The 18,046-nt window shown below is 39.2% G+C and overlaps 1 protein-coding gene across 1 annotated transcript; it reads left to right on the top strand.

Annotated features, from left to right (window-relative positions):
- On the top strand, nucleotides 1–14,642 carry ankrd33ba (ankyrin repeat domain 33ba). Its single transcript, XM_044104667.1, has 6 exons — nucleotides 1–920; nucleotides 9,312–9,441; nucleotides 9,829–9,969; nucleotides 11,453–11,594; nucleotides 12,187–12,385; nucleotides 13,160–14,642. Exons 1-6 carry the CDS (start codon nucleotides 477–479, stop codon nucleotides 13,703–13,705), a joined length of 1,602 nt encoding a protein of 533 aa, XP_043960602.1. The 5' UTR covers nucleotides 1–476; the 3' UTR covers nucleotides 13,706–14,642.
- Nucleotides 14,643–18,046: the final 3,404 nt, after the last annotated feature.

The following is an 18,046-nucleotide window of genomic DNA, read 5'->3' on the forward strand; positions in this document are numbered from 1 at the left end:
TTAGGTGACTATGGGTTAACAGGCTGGCGGCTCTCTCCGCCCTGCATGGGACAAGTCTTCGGCGCAGTACTTTTACTTTCTGCTGAAAACGCTGCTGTTGTTTTTTGGTCTTTTAAAGAAAAATACCCAGACCCCAACTAGTCTTCTGTGTGCTCTCGAAATATATAAGTTTGAAAAAGCGTGCTTTCGCTTTCGGAAGGAGAAACGGGAAATTGTACTTCGAGGGACATTTTACGGAGCATCTGTGCCATTGCAACATCATTTCATCTGCGAAAATGATTAACGGTTTGATTGAATCAAGGTGCAACTTTTTTTTTTTTTCAAGCAGTGCAGTCTATTTAAAAGCAAAGATTTAAAAACTGTGTGTATTTAGGCTGTCGTGGGCGATATAAGTGACTTTTTTGTTTGTTATGCCCGCGTACCGTGTGCCAGTCTGCACTCCACCCCGCGGACAGTGCCCTAGGCTCGGGGGTTAGATGGTGCTGATCACGGACGACAGGGATGGAGGAAGTGCCTCGTCGCTGCGTGTCAAACAGCTGCAGCAGCAGAAAAAAGTTGGGGGGAACATCGGCCATGTCCATCCGACGATAACCGAGGAACCCCTGTCCAACTCCGAGGAGGACTACCTGGGGTCCTGCGAAGAGGACGGTGACGACGAAGAGGGGAGCGAGGAAGACAGCGATGAGTTCGAGGAGGTTGACTTTGAGGACTTGGAGGACTGTCGGAGCATCGCGTCGGACGACTCTTTCTATCCTCCGGATGATGTGTTCGCGGACTCGGAGCGCTCCCCGTCTCCGGAGAGCCCGGAGCCGCTGTCCTTTTTCAAGGCGTGCTGCACTAACAACGCGGCGATTGTCCGGATAATGATACGACATGGTGTGAAGGAAGATGAGGTCAAGGAGAGTGACAGGAATAACCGGGTATGAAAAGCACATGCAGGTCTCTTGCACTCCTCAGAACCCGTGCAGACAAGTACCTTTGGTTGTTGTACAAGTTTTTGTTTAGGCTATATTATTAGAAAAACAAATTCATATCCTTGTCGAAGTTTTTCATTCAGAGGGAGACTTCATCTTACAAAGGTGTATAGTTTCTTACTTAGTTCCAACTTGGCCGTACAATACAGCATGTCCGGTTAAGGCGCATCAGGTTCAGAAGGTGTTGAGATAATTAAGCCTAAGCTCTCTGCTCTGGGTTACTTACTTGTTTCCAGACTTTTACTAAATTTCCGGTCATATTTTTTATTACATCAAACGAATGTCATGTGCAACCTTGACATTCGTTGTCTAAGAATGTGAAAAGAACAAGATATGGGCTGGTTATTGAAATATATACCAAAGTTATAAAAACACGGTTTCAAAACGCTGAAAATTTTCCATCGTACTGATGCTGCGGTTTAAAGGCATTTTAAATCTCTGGGTAACCAATGACTTATAACTTGTTCATTTAGAGAATGAACAAGTTCCCTGTATGCATCAGGGATCTTTCCCCTGTGCTCCATCCCCCCACTTGTTGCTGGCTAGATGGCTAAAAGAAATGATCACATATTTTTCACGTTCTCCTTGCATGCCAGACAGAAATATATTGAATAATTAAATATTTTGAGCTACAATAAATATTGATAGTCACAACAAGAAATGCCACTCAGTCTTATTAAGGTAACACTTTTACCGCTGCAGTTGGCAAATCAGGAAAATATTTGTAAAGTGGCCAAAATCACCCCCTGCTGAATCAAAAAGCCCAACTAAACAACCGGCAAGTATGTGTTGAGACTTATGTCACACAATATGAAAAGACTGTGGAATATTTTGTGCAATAAACACTCTACATAAAATTGTAATCTATTTAAGATTTTGAGAGAAAAATCATCCCTAAGCTGCCAGCACTTCACAAAGTCAGGATACCTCATTCCAGCACAAATACATGTTGAATCATCACACCCTCCACCTCCACTTTTACCTGCAACAAATCTTTCAGCGATACCCAAGGAGGCCCAAGCTTGCCGAGCTTACATGGAAAGCCATCTCCTGCCAAATATTTTCAGAGTTCCTGCCTTTGCTTCACCATCCTACCTGTTCGGGCTTGGTATATGCACTTGCAAATTACTGATCAAAGTACTTAGTGCGTGTTCTTCTGTACTTTTGCTAAGACCGTCTAAAAACATCAGACCAACAGATACATGCTACTCCATTATAAGACATAATGTTTTGGATTTGTGTTTTAACCACCTTTTTACTCGAGGTCACTGAACCATTAGGATCTCATAAAGACACTATGCCAAGCTGTGACTCACTTTATTGCTCAAAAAGGGTGATGACTCAACAAGCACTTCCTCTCTCAAGCTTTCAAAAAAAGTCCTAGTTTTTATGATGTGTTTTTGGATAATTCAGATCTGAACAATTTCACCCTTCACAGTCTGAAACATTTCACAAATCGTTTGCAGTGATAGTGCATGCATTCATGCAAGACAGCTCATTTTAGGGAAAGGAGACAAACTCGCATCGGTTCCCATTTTCAGTCTAACTTTGCATCCTTTATGAGCTTTGGGTTGTCACGCGCACATAACGTACACACTGGACAAAACATCATATTTTTGAACTTCTTTGATTCAGATAATATGTAATAGCTTTTGGATAAGCACATTACATATCCACAGTATGGTACTATTAGATTGCTTAAGAGCAATTTAGCCAGTCATGCACTGTAAAGCAATAAATCCCACAGCAGTGATGGATGGATGTCTCTGCTGTGGCACGCTGTATTAGGTAGCAGATTTTTTTTTTTTTTTATCAAACATTATATATGCCTGCATGCACATAATTTAAACAGTAAATGGTATCTAAAAAAAAAACTATTTGAATCATAATTGAATGCATTTTCTGTAGAATAATAATGACTCATGTACCAGTTGATGTAACTAACAATGTTTAGTTTCTTTGCTTAAATACTTATTTTTCATAGCTCTATTTTAGCCACTATATTCTGTGGCTCAAAGCTATCTGCTTGTAATACAAATGCATACATTTGCACCTGTCAACATTCTTTTTCTGTGGTTGTCTGATTCCTCTAAGTTTAACAGCAACTACAAAATATGTGCTTCTATTCTTACTTGTTTCAGTCATATCTGTTTAATGGTGTTAGTGGTGGATGTTGCTCAATAATAGGACCAGAAAGAGGCTTTGTTTGATTGAGGTTACTCCTATTTTATTCATTTATTTATTTATTTTTGCTTTTCTAGATTTTCCCATATGGTGCCATTCTGTGGATCTTATGTCTGCACTAAGTTTTAAGTACCTTAAAAAGCCCAAGTAACCAGATATCGCATCTGTGGCTTTTCAAGCATTTTCTCTGTGCTGTACATGTTGACAAGCCAGTAAAATATTTGCGTGAAAACAGCAAATCCTGCATTGCTTTAACTGGACCCAGTGGGCGAATAAATAAATAAACACTGAGGAGGAACAACAGTAATGCAAAGATAAAGTACTAATTGGAGTCCTCCAACCAAAACTTCTCACTCCAGAAGTGCGGTGCTCACTTTGTGATGTTGCCAGAGTTTTTCTTTTATAAAGTAGTTATTTGTTAGGATTTGTTACAGAGTTTCTGCCCAGGCTCAGATTGGTATGTAGTATTAGTTACATAAGTTAATGCTTTCTGGGACAGAAGGATAAATAGTGACAATGCGATAAATAAAACAAATGATATTAAATTAGACTTTTACGGATGTGATGGGAACTTGACAGGCTGCAGAGACACCGAGGACTATTTTTTGGAATCTTTTTGATGAAACTTCAGAGCAGATTTTGATTCTTCACCCTAACTTGCAAACCGGCGTTGTGATTCAACTCAGTGTGTGATATTTTGCTTCCCACCAATATTTGCATATATTAAAACTTAATAAATGAATACAGATAATCCGTGAGAAACGGAATGGTAAACACCCACAGGCACATGTGGTTCTGTTTAAGACACTGTCGCCTTCAGTTTGTTAGGTTGTCATGCTCTAATCAAAACACAGGAGACACACAAACACAGAAAGCTATCAGCTTAAATTAGGCCACAAGTCTTTTAGCAGCTTCTATGTTGTTTTCCCCACACCACTACCCACACACAGAAACGTCCATCAGAACACAACCATTTTTTTCTTTTTTTAAATACTTTGATATCTGGTGACTCATGCTGACTGATACTAAAACTGACACAGCAGGCTTGAGCTGTGATTCTACAGGCGACCAACCAAACCACAGCTTGTGCTGCAAACCTGAAAATCAGCTGACCAGCGCCGAAATCAACCAACTGGCAAAGTGGAAGAGAGACAAATGAGGCATAGGCAAATAGAAACAGAAGTCTGGCACTGCAGATGGTAGCAAGCACAATGCTCCGAGCAAATACAGACAAGTGGAAAAATCAAAGCGACAGTCATACACATCAGATTTGATATGGCCATGTAAAAGCTCAGCTGCGGAAAGCAAGACATTTAACGGGGTGGTATTGACAGAATTGTGGCCTGGTGCATTTGTGTCAGTGGTGCTACTGATGTATGTGATTGAGGACAACATGGAGTGTTTGTTCCCCTGCATGTCTCTAGAGCAGTTCCTAAAACAAATATCACAGTTCAGTCACTAGATATGCCGTCTGCAGAGATGTTAGTCATCTGTAGTTCTCACTAACGCTTAATTTGAACGCGTTCAAAACAAATGTGGGGAAGTATTGATTTAGAAAATAAGGAGGAAGTTAGAATGGTTTGTGACAGAAGAAGAAGAAGAAGAAGAAGAAGAAGAAGCCTACAAGGCAAGCAATTGGTTCCACTGCAGTGGAGGTTCAGTACAATCAGCAGGATTTTCAAGTACATTTTGCCTTTGCCTTTATTTTCATGCATCAGACAGTGCTGTTAAACCAACACTTGTTACTTACAATTTGTTACAAGTTTCCCTACAAGTGTCATTACAAGACAGGTGGGCAAATTACTAATAGGAGCAAATAAAACCTGATTGGTGTCATGCATTAGTCAACCTTTACAATCCAGCAACTGCAAATTTAACTCTGCTCTGAATTTACAAATAGTACCCAAAATTCCGATTCACACTACTTTCAGTACCAGTTCAAATCGACCAGTGCTTACGCTTACATCACCTGTATGTATGGACTTTTAAGAAATATATTGGGCTAAACTAGTCATTAACAACTCCAGTGTTGGTTCACTCTTTTTGCAAGTAGTTTAACAATCCCAACATAGTAGTTTAACAATCCCAACATGAAATCTGGATGCAAAGTTGCAAAGTTCCAATGCCCGCCTCCCCCTCTCTTCGTGTCATTCTGACTGATAGAACTAAGCCTTTCTATTCTAAGCGCTGGATATTCCCCAGATTACTTAGTGAGTGTGTTTACGACTTTGCGTGTGTATGGGACAATAATTTGTTCAACCCATAGTTTCACACATTTTAATGCATGTATGTTGTTTTATAACAAATCTTTAAAAGAAGTTTTATATATATATATATTTGCAATGACCTGTTCACACATTTGCATAGATCTGCATTGAAACAGATGGTGGGGTTTTATTTGTTTCCATAGTGTGACTGCTTGGTGCCTCAGCGATCTCTGAACATCTGGTATCTGCTGATGGCTTTGATGAAATAGCTCAAATTATGGCCAGTTTTTCGCTGCTTTCCAAAGCACTGTAATGTCATAAAAAAAATTTATCTTGACTGGGACTATTACAGAGGCAATCAGTCGTACACTCAATTTTAGGATCAAGTTAGTTGCTACTGTGTTACTAAATTGACCGTAGGTAAAATTGCTTATTTTTCAGTCCCTTTGTTCTAACCTTGTGATAGATTGCTGACCTGTACATGATGTACCCTGTGTGTTGCCCTCTGGCAGCTGTGATAGACTGTGTTCAGGATCAGTGATGAAACATACCCACGGGAGGCTGCTTCACAACTTCTTTAGTCTGAGGCCACAATATATAGGAGTATCTAAGAGCTCTGATTCCATTGAAAACTGAAGGTAATAATAATAATAATAATAATAATAATAATAATAATAATAATAATAATAATAATAATAATAATAATAATAATAATAACAAAGCCTGGCCAAAATGGTGAACTACATCTAAGCAGTAAAAGCATTATCAGGAAAGCTGAAATAAGTAAATGGCAGAAGGGGAGGAAGGACCGTGCCCATGAACTTGGAATTAGGTCATAGTTAAACATAAAAGGAATAGATTCAGTGACATAATCAGAAACAATAAAAATTTTTTAAAAATGGCTCTGTCGTTATCTGAACCAGCTGATATTTGCCTACTTAAATTTAGCAGAGATGTGATACGAGCTAAACACGTATCACATCTAGTGGATCAACACACATATATGTGTGGTAGAAATACTTTTATCTATCTTTTCTTTTGTTCTTGCCGTTCACTTGTTTCCTGTTTAACGTCACTCCTCTCATTGCTTACATCAGGCCTGTATTGATCCACGTATTTGTGCCTATTGGATATAATATTCATTCCAGGTGTAGATTGGTTCTTTCAGTTTTATGATTGCCAATTTGTAACCACAGTGGATGTACGTTTAGCATCACTGTCCATTTAGAACACCTATTTGTTGCAAAGTTTTATCTTCTTGGCTGATGTTAATGCTAAAATGTTGCTTCCTAGTGGTCTGACCTCATGATGCTATTTAATGTAACAATGGCCATTATGCTTAAAGATATTGGTTTAGGTTTCTTGAGATCAAACCTAAGATAGTTGCTTAATAGTGAATTTGCAAACTGTGATCTGTCTTTTTACATTGCTTTTGGAGTAACTGTTTCTTGCTTCCTGAGTGGCCTATCACCCCATGTTGTTAAGGGGCTTGTTTCGCTGTAAATATGGACACTTTTCTACCAGCTTAAGCCAGCATTTTTCCCACATTTTTCTTTTTTTTTTTAAGGATCTGGACTCACATTTTGCACCACAACATTTGTCTCCTCTGAGCATTATTACAGATAGAACTTTAAGTCTCTGGAATGGGAACCCCAGAATGAACTTTACTCGTGGGCATCTACAGTTTTTTTTTCCGTTATCTTGCATGATTTCTTTTGATTTAGCCGAATTTAATATCAGATTGAGAGAAAATAAAGTTAAGTTTCTTTTGACTAAAAGAGCTGGGATACAAACTATAGTTTTGGATATATCTGCTGTGTTTTTTTGTGGAGGGATTGCTGGAGGCTTTGGGGGTTAGGGATGGGAGTGTTGTCTCGAGTTGTGTTCTGTAGAGTCCAAAAACTCCTGACAGGAGAAAGTCTTTGAGTAGAACTCATCAGAGTGGAAACGATTCAAAAAACAAACAAAAAAAGGTGACATACTTCTATGTGTGTTTGTGAGAGAGATTCGCAGGCAAAGAGAGTGAAGGCAGACGATGGAGATTGCTCTAGACGTGCTGCAGGGCATACTGTTTAAGTACATCACAACAAGGCTGGAGGACTGCCAAGGATGTGTGTGTGTGTGTGCTTTGGTGTGAAAGTGTGAAAGAGAGTAAGACAAGAGAGTGTCTAAACAGAATTATTTGAAACTGTGCCAGTGTAGGTAAGTATCTTCCAAGCTGTCCAGCAGTCTCAGTGAATCCTTTCCCTCAAGCTGTTACTACATCATCAGCTGGCTGACATCCTTGCTTGTTTACAGTTCAGGGTGTGTTATAGGTGAACCATATGTAATGTGTTTGTCTTTAAAAAAAAATCATCTGTAGGGCATAATTTATGTATTTCATTTGGACATTTCAGATGAACATAACCAAAAAGGTAGACTTACAGACATTTTTGACAAAATTCTCTTATGAATTATCAGATCCCTTACGTTTGCACACGCTTTAACCTTTTTTCACATTTTGGAAATGGTTGTGATAGACCAACAAAAACCCATCACATAGTTGTAAAGTGGAACAAAAATAAGATGGGCAAAGCTGGTTGAGTCTTGCCCCCAAACACCTGAATTTGTGGTGTGCGAAGTTCTGCGATGCATGAACTCAAAAAAGCTTGTTTTAAAAATTGAAAAAAAAATCCTGACAGTCAGAACAAATCTAAAAACATTTTTGTTCTACCTCACAATCGTGCCTTACTTTTTACTAGTTTGTCACATGAAATCCAATTAAGATACATTGAGCTTTGGGGTTCTAAAGTGGTCAAATCACTTGTCTGAATTTAGTATATTTTTTTATTTTTCTCCAACTTGATACATTTGCAGAAAACATATTCACCGCAGTTTCCCTTCAACATGAAGTCCCCCTACAACTTATTTTTTTCTGTAGGTCCATAGAATAGGTCAAATCTCCCCCAGTGTTTAAAATGATAGTGTAGTGGGGGCACTGTGTGTGTCAATCTATTCTAAATATTTAAATATGCAAATGAAGGCATAAAATGAAATATATATAAATATGTCCAGTGCAAGAAGCGTTGGACAAAATTTGGAAGTTCTCCAAATGTTTGTATGTTGAATCTACTTGGGGAATATTGAATGTTTCTGACTACCTATGTAAAGTTTGTACTTACACTGTTTAAAGTGCTTGTTTCATAGATTTTGCAAAGTGCTTTGCATGCCTCAACTCTGCATGATTCACTTTGCTTCAAAGTGGCACCTACGGTACTGTGATTATCTGCAGCCACAGTCTTTAAGATATGACGTTATAGGCTGCCAACGTGTCAATAGTTTTAGCAAATCAATTCACCTTTGACCTTCAAACCATGCAAGAGTTTTATAGAGCCAGCCATGAGTCATGACAGAAATCATAAATATTTCTGCAGGCACGTCTATAAAAGTATACGGTAAAACTATAGGGTGTCTGCTAAGAGCCCACTTTGATTTCCTGCAGTGACCACCTATCCACCAGAGAGTGGACAACTTTTGCAGGAGTTGCCCAGGTTACCATGCTCAGACATTCTCACTGAAAAACAAACATTTACACGTTTGTCCACACATATGTGTAAGAGGACACCTCTGCTGGCAGCGGCATGAAAACACCTCATAAAAGTACATGTCAACATGAGGTTACACAACTTGTTTTTCCTTTGACCTCAGGGTCTCTCAGTGAAAGCACATCGGATGCCAGATTTAACCAGAGACATTGCTTCTCTGAAGTTGCACAAAGGTCCTCTTGTCTTTTATGACTACCTCTCATACAGCCTTGATTATATTTTCCCAAAACCCTGGAAGACAGCACTTGTGCTTTGCTTCACCTCCAGAAATGTTTTTTTTTTTTTGCTGATTGTAACCTATAGTCCTTCCTCCCTCTTATCCCCCCGTGTCCTCCTCTACTCCTTTAACTTTGTCGCCTCAGATAGGGCTGCTGGTGGCATGTTACCAAGGATTTGTGGATGTCGTCATAGCGCTGTCTCAGTGTCCGTACCTGGACGTAAACTGGCAGGACAGCGAGGGAAACACGGCTCTCATCACCGCAGCGCAAGCAGGTAACACGTAGACACAAACACACACGAATGGTTGGTTTCACATTAACAAACCATTAACACACACATAATTCCAGGCTGTGTCACAGTACTGCCTGACACATGCTCGCACAAATGCAACAAATGGGCACTTTGGCACTGACACTGTCACAGACAAATGCGCAGACTAGTTTGCTTTAGCGCCACTCGGGCTAGAACAGAAGTGATAAGTGTGTTGTCTCGGTATCCGTATTGGCCCAGGTCCTCTGTACGCAAAACACTGCAAACAAATGCGATGTTTGGCTTGGGCAAGTACTTCCCTGGCCTCTTAGGAAGACATGGAAATATTAAAATGTTGTCAGTTAATATGTGTATGCAGAACCTGCCATTTTCTTTCTTCTGTTCTTAAAGGCCACATAACAATCACCAACTACTTGCTGAACTACTACTCTGGGCTGGACATAGAGAGAAGAAATTGTCACGGCTTTACTGCCCTGATGAAAGCTTCCATGCAGGGCAGGATGGAGTGTGTGCGCTCGCTCATGATGGCAGGTGAGCACGGACATATATTTATGACATACCACATATGCATTCATATGTATACACACACTCTGGCCAAGACTGTTGCAGATGACCTTTTGACTTCTTCATATTGTCTTCCTTAAATTATGATCCTTGTTTATAATCAGAAAAGCGAAAGCGAAGATATGTCAAAGTGTTCCCCAAAGGGAATGACTTAATTCTGCTACTGTAGAACTCAATGTGTTTTTGAGGTGATCCATAATTATTACATTTATATCTTTAAACCTGTGATGTGATAAACTACTTGACTTTTTTATGCCCTCTGAATAAGATGTCTGGACCTTGAACTAGGCTTCTTATTTCAATTGGAACAATATTGTTAATAAGTTTAAAAGATATGGAAATAACATTTTCAGATTTTTTTTAAAACAAGTGCTGATGGAATTTGCCAGAATAACAGTGCTTGGGAACATTTTACTGTCTAGATTTCATTTCGCACTTTAGTTTGTACACGTGTAATAATCATTGCTGATAGTGGTTTATGAATTTGGCTGTGAACATGAGTCACGAGCCTTAGAAATCTCCCCTTCATATTTTTCAGCCTGGGGTGGATGCAAAATAATAAAGTTTATTCAGCTTATGTGGCTGCTTAAACTTTACTCAAAAATTTATAATGAATCTCAATTTGAATTCTGCTGTAGCGTTCACAATCTTAAGCTTTTCAAAGAGTTATTATCAATGGTGATGGCTATGGTTGGATGGAACCGAAGAAGTCTCTAAACAAAGATGTTGTTGTGTTTGCAGTCTTGTGAAGTCTATGCCTAGAGTTTTCCATTAGGCTTTTGTGTTCTAGTAGTTAGGTTGCACTGAGAACAACAGTTGGCATATCCCACTGACTTTTGGGCCTGCAAGAGGAAAATGGTAGAGCTTGGGATGGATGTAATTCTCATTCTCCCGTTCTGACTTTAGGGGAAAATGGAACACGTCATTCTAAACCATTAGAACTTGGAGTTCTTGAATTATGTTCTTCTTTTTTGAGAAGAATTCTGTTAGAAAAGGGATGAATGTGCTTGAGTATTTAATCACTTACGCTTTTTCTGAGTGTGATTTAAGGGAATCCATTTTGATCCTTGACTCAAAATGTTCCTTTTTATAGCTTTGGTTCTTTGTTTGGTTTTGTAATGGAAGGAGAACCTTCACACCACCTCCACGTCTTTTGGATTGTCTGCATTTAGCTCCATTCATCACCCTAGCAGTTTGGACCGGCTTTCATTTACATTGTACAGAGAAGCAACACCACAGGATTATGCTGCCACTGCCATGTTTCACTGCAGAGAAGGTTTGTTCATTGTGACATGCAGTGCTAGGTTTCTGTCTCACAAATAAAATCCACAGAGGTTTGCTGTTTCAACATAACACTTTGACATGTTTAAGGGTTATGATTAATTTCGCAAGGCACTGTAGTTTAATCGTTGTCCACTGAGCTTCATCCTTCTCCCTTTTCTTCCACTAGGAGCTTCCCTGGATGCAAGGGACTTTGGTCGGAACCTGACTGCCAGGGAATGGGCCTTGTTTACGGGTCGTTATGAAACCGCCTGGGTGATGACACGTCTTATGGAGCGGCCCTATCCCTTTCAGTACTGTGATACATACAGGTAAAACGCACACTTAAACTCTGTCATACTGCAAAAATTCCTCCCCTGCAGTGAATGCAAAGTGAGGAGCTCACTTGTATAAACAAAATATTATGGATGTATGCAAGACTCAAAGCAAAGAAAGAAAAAATAACAAGTCTGACTGCCTAGTGTACATTTTCTTTCAAACTCGACAGGGTTGTACCATCAAAACCTGTGGGGAACTTAATGCAAATCAGTTCTTATTCCCTCGAGGAGCTGACTTAATGTATTTCAAAAGCTTTACAAATCAGCATCTTTATTTTGGAGAACATCAATCTGCACCAGATGGTTATATATAAACTGAACTGTGCTGACAGCTCTTTAGCTTTGTGATTTTGTAGAAGTGATTGCGGCTGCAGTTTTGGAAGAAACGACACCAGACGAATCTCTGACTATTTGGTGCTGCGCATACGCATTGGGCTTGGCCCGAAAGACACAAAACATAGAACAGAATCCTCAACTATAAGGAAACCATGCAATATAGAAAACTTCCATATAATGTATTTATATTAAATATAAATCGCTTGGTGTGGATGTGCTGTGGATTGTAATAAAAATATACTCCCTTTAGTCTAGAGTGGCCCCCACTGGCGTCCTTGGTAGCCAGAGCCCAGGAGCCCCGTGGCTGTCTGAAGCGCCTCTCGGACACTGTGCGCAACATCTTCAACATCGCAAATGTCACCAACCCCGAGGATGAAGGCGTTATCGACCACCTGGTGTCTGTTACTACTGCCATGAGAAGCCCTTTTATTGCTGTGGCGTGTCGCACCGTGAGTGTTTAAATTATGAGGATATCTCATCAATGTTTATAGTATTTTACAGTCTTGTCCTTATTGCATTCTTTCCTCACAAAAAATGGCAAAAGCTTTCAAATTAAAGTCATACAATGCCTTGCAAAAGTGTTCACCCGCTCCCTTAAGTTTTCATATTTTTTCACTTTACTGCGGCGAACTCCAATATGTTTTATTAGATTGTATGTGGACAGACCAACACAAAGCAGGAAATAACTAAAGCGGAACGTAAATATGATTTACATTTAAAAAGTCCCTGAAATTTGATGTTGTAATGTCACAAAAGAATACAATGTTCAAGGGCTTTCAATATGTATGCCAGGCACTTTAAAAACAGTGATAAGTGGCTCAATTAGCTCATAAGAAGGAAGGATACACTGTACATATAGCACGCCTTCAAAATGTATGTTTTCCTGCTGCCTGCTTAAAGAATTGAGGTACCGGTAATTAGACTTTAAAGAATAAATCTGCAGTGCTGTTTTCCCCATTTATAGATTTATCTTTTTGTTTTATCAATAATTTCTTTGTTCTTATTGATGACAGGAAATAATTAATTCCGCCATTATCCCATAAGCAGTTTATCCATGCAGGATTACTGGTACAGCAAAATACAAAAGAGTAATTGAGCCTTGTTAAAAAAAAAATAAAAATAACACCCAGAATTATGACTGATACTTCTGCACTGGTGCTGTGTTATTCTACATACAGTACAGCTATTTCTATTAATCATAAAACGCTTTGTTTTTTTTTCAGGTGTGTCCCGACAGTCCTCCAAGTGTGGGCAAACGTCGCTACGCAGTCCCAGAGATTGTCCGCAAGCAGCGTGCCAAAGAGCTCCTGTGCGCCAACCCCGACAGGGTGGACAGCCACCGCAAACTTTTCCAAAACTCACGGGTCACCCTGGTGGCAAAGAACTCAGAGGACCGCCGGTCGAGCCTTCAAGTCCAGAGAGTGGTGCCTCGACTCAGGAGCTCCAGCCTGGGCATGGTCTCTCACACACAGGCCCTGGAGCTGCGGAGAACCAGCCTGCTGCCACTGCACATGGTGCTGAGGAGGAGCAGCGTCAGGCCAGGTTTAAGCATCCCCAAGGTGAGGATTTCAAAGGCCCCCTCTACCACCTATGAACCGGAACCGGTTCGGAGGAAAAGCAGCGCCAAAGACGGAGGGGGGAACCTGCTGCAGATCCCCAAGTGGCGCTACAAGGAGCTGAAAGAAGAGAGAAGGAAGGCAGAGGAAGCGGAGAGAAAAAGGCTGGAGGCTGTTACTAGGAGACACATCACAGCTGGGAAAAGGAAATAATACAATTACCTCAGGGAAGCTTATTTTCAAATCCTCACAACAACACCTGGACAGGTCACGAAGCTAGAAAGATTTGGATGGAATATTTTGAACCAAACACATTACACATAGAGACACTTTACTTAAACACTACTTCAAGAGCTTTATTGTGGTCAGACACACCCATCAGACCTGGTCCATTAACTTGTTCTTAGATAATTTATTTTGTAATATTTATTGCTTTCAAATGGATGGCCAACACTCTGTTTTGATGAGTTGTCGCATCAGCAATGCACTTTTAGTTTGGTACACTGTAGAACAGATGACACGAAGAGACATTCCCTCCTGCCGCAGAAACACGTTCATCTCTTCCTGCCTCGAAAAGGGGAATCACCTGGAGGGCAATATTCTGGAAGCATGACTTTGAAACATTTATGGATAAGTGTCTTGTGTTGGCTGAGAAATTTAAACACAAATGCAAGGACCTAAATGCATTTAAAGGATATATATATTTTTAGATTGCTTATTGCTTCAAAGCCTTAGTCTGAATGTATTTTGAATACATACATATATATTTTGTACTAGAGATATGATTGCTTTTGAAGGTATTTTTATTCAGTGCGGACATTGTTTTGCATACGTGTTTTCTAGTTTTGACGTTGAGTCCAAAGTAGAATTATTGGGGGAAAAAAACTTTAAAGCAATAAAATCGGACAAAACATTCAAATATTCTCCACATGTTTACAAGACAAAAACCAAATTTATGTTTCAGATAAACTATTATGCAATGAGAGATATGTGACGTTGGGGTATGCAGGGTATGGATGATATGAAATAAAAATTTTTTGCTCACCATGATTGAATCAAATATGTGTTGCATTTGAAAGTAAGAAAAGGTAACTTTTTATGTCAACTGTAGTGCTGTTTTGTCTATTTATAGATAGTTCAACAGAACAATACAGAGAGTGTCAAAAAAGTTACATACATGACTGTGAAGTTATCTAAATTAGTTCAGACACACTTGACCTTTCAGGCATGTTCCATCATTTTTTTTTTCCATTTGGCTTAATACAAGAGTTTAAAAAGCTAATTTTAGCCTGCTTTACGTATTTCAGATCAGTTCACTGTTTTGGATTATTAGACACATCTGAAGCAACCAGATGTATTCAAATTTCAATCTGATTGAAACTCAGTTGATGTAAAGTTGAAGAATTAGTTCAGCTTTTTCATAAGTTCACCTTTAGCATGATGATACCACCACTATACTTAACTGTTGGTTCTTAGGTTTAAAGTTTAACCTCTGCTGAACCATCTTTCTGTTATTGTGTCCAACGAGCTGAACTGTCCATCCTGACCATAACCTGACCATTTTTCTCCAGATTTGGCTAGTCCATATCAGTAGCAACATAAAAAGTGTTTTGTTCTGCAGCCTCTCGGTGTTGATGTAAATCTTGAACACCATTCTGGATACTTATGAACTATGCTAAAGATGGCATCCGGACAAGAAAACTAACCAATTTCAATAAGCTCTATCACTTGTGACAAGAAGAGTGGTCAAATATTCAACTAGAATCATGCCAGGACCTTCCATAAAAGTCAGCTTTCTACTCAGTGTGCAAAATGGCATTTAAACCAAGTATGTGTCTGTTAGAGCCAACATGTAAAATTCTGGAAATTTGGAAATGATCTAAAATTAGCAGCCATTCGTTGTTAGTGTCAACCTGAGCCGTTTCTGACAAATTGAGCTTCTGATTTAAACCAGACAAGCCATTGAACCGCATGAGGTCACTTTGCTGTTTGAACTTTAAAATAGTTAGAATAATGGGGTGAAAATAAGCTTGATTTAAGCACACAGAGCCGCAATATAACATCGGCTGGAATTCTGAGAGCACAATTTCACGGTCCTTACTCCTCACGGCGATTGCGGTTTAAGTGCCATCCAAGAGTGTGTGTCTAATATACATGGTGATGAGTTGCTAAGGGGTTACAAGGGCTCTGCACAGCCAAACGGTTTCATCAAACAAAATTCATTGAATTCAGAGTGGCAATGTGCTTAGACACTGCCCAAAGGAAATCAGCTGAACAAGACAAAAGATGAGCAGACAGCACATTTCAGGGCATGCGGGATTAACGAAATCCATAAAAGTAATGCTGTGTGCTGAAATATACACTCTGTGCTATTATGGACGGTAATCACAAGTTATTTTGACGTGCAGAACTTCAACTGACGGTGAACTGAAGCGACATTCATTTGCAAATGAACTCTGATATGCTTATTGTTATTTCGTCTGGCTTTACTGTGACTTCCACTTTTTATTTAGTAGAATGCAGAGAAATAAACTCTGATTCACACGTTATCGGAGCTTAACGTGAGCGAGACAAAACCTATTAGCCGCTGAATGCATTGGATAATATTTAGGTCATCGTGTCTCAAACAGCTGTTAGCTTAGATTCCAGCCTGGGATTATAAAGCGTCACTGGCTTGGTCAGCAATCCATCTCTAGCCCTCCCTGCTGCCCCTCCTCTTATTCCCACCCTCCCACTTTAACCCAAATCACTCAGTGAAATTTAGATGCAGCAAAATAACCTTCCTCTCAATGTGTGACAGCTGTTATGTCACACAGTGATGATTCAGGCTGTGACCTGATTTTACCGTGGTTGGACACAAACAGCGCTTTTGTCCAGGCTTCAAAACTCAGAGGGGGAATCCTTTGCTAGCGCCCTCTGCTGGGTTGTTTTGGAAGAAGGCAACGTGCTAATTATATATAGCCACGTTTTGTGATAAACCAACACTATGTGCATAATTGTTCAGACACAAATCCACTTAGAAGACTGGAGAATAGAGTTTTTCCAAGTATTTCTGATCCAAAGTGACTCAACTTGTGTATTTTTAAAAATTCAGACATAAACTTTAGTTTCTAGATGTGCAGAACTGGCAGAGAAAGAGAGAGAGAGAGAACCAGGAGATGACTTAAAGCTGTAATTGCAGGGATGCATAGCTCTACAAAATATTGTTTCATGGGGACAGAAAGCAACATACAATGTAAGCCACATTTCTGAGATTTACATTTGAAAAATACATTGTGTATCTTTTGCTTTTTACTTTGTAAGTACACCATTTTGTGTTGCTTTCTCAGATAAAAAAAAATCCCAAATGAAGTTTGTGGTTATAAACTGATAAAATGAAAGAAGTCATGTGGTATGAATAATTTCACAAGGAGCTGTTGTGCATCTTTCAGAAAGGCTGATTTTGAATAACTATTTTTGAACCAAGCATTTTCTTCGCTTATATAAAACATCTGCTGTGAGTTTCAATCAAATTATAAAGAACAATGTAAACATTCTCGTCTAATTTCGATAAACATTTGATGATTACAGAAAACAGAGAGGCGATAATATAAATCCACTGAATTTAATTAAACAACCCTGATGGAATAGTGTTAATTAAATGTAATTACCCAATAAGATAGCTTTCTTGTAAAAAAAAAAGAAGTAAATTCTGTTTATATCATGCTTATATTCATTATTTAACCAATTTTTTTCTTTTAGCATCGTATTCGTTTCATCACTCTGCCGAGGTTCGGAGGGTTGAATAATTACTGCCATGCAATCAAAAATGAAGTAGATCTTTCCTAATGAACAGTATGAATAAATGATTGTCTTAACATTGCAATCAGCATAAAAAATAGCAGATTTAAATTGTGTGCATTGAGGGAGATGTAGGCTGTGCTGATAAAAAAAAATGTGAAGGACACTTGGATGAGAGCAGCTCTGAAAAGAAAATCTTTCCCTTTCAGTTTTTAAAAATAAAACAAAAAAATCCAACCTTGCACCTTCGTGAGCTGGTGCTGCAGCACTGGCCCGAAGCTGGGGATAACACCGTTTCAGATGATTCTGGTTAAACTGGAGCTGAAATGTCATGATAACTTTGACATTTTATCCCAGGTGCGTTATCAAAGTATCCACAAGCAAGAAAAAAAAAAAAATGTGGATCCGAGTGAATATCTTTGCTTCCACCTCTGCCAGCTGATTGAGTAAACCTAAGCGCTGGTGGACAGATTCCAGTCCAGAGCTGCCTGAAGCCAGTTTTAATGTTCCTCAGGAACACATGGTGGTGATGTTGACTCTGGACTAATATGAAAAAAGTGTCTCTAAATGAAAATGACTTGATGCTCAAACTAACTTGAATTACATTTTGACTTTGTAGCTTTTTCTTAATATTTTTTGAAAGAGTCAGAAGGAGAAACTAACATAACCTGCTTTCTTTGCTGACAAATTTGTAAACAATTTCAACAGACAGAGACCTTATATGTATTTGCACAATTAAATTCAAATATTCTGGAAGGACTTTAGGACCTTTCT

This window comes from Gambusia affinis, linkage group LG21 (genome assembly GCF_019740435.1).
Source record: "Gambusia affinis linkage group LG21, SWU_Gaff_1.0, whole genome shotgun sequence".
NCBI classification, from domain to species: domain Eukaryota; kingdom Metazoa; phylum Chordata; class Actinopteri; order Cyprinodontiformes; family Poeciliidae; genus Gambusia; species Gambusia affinis.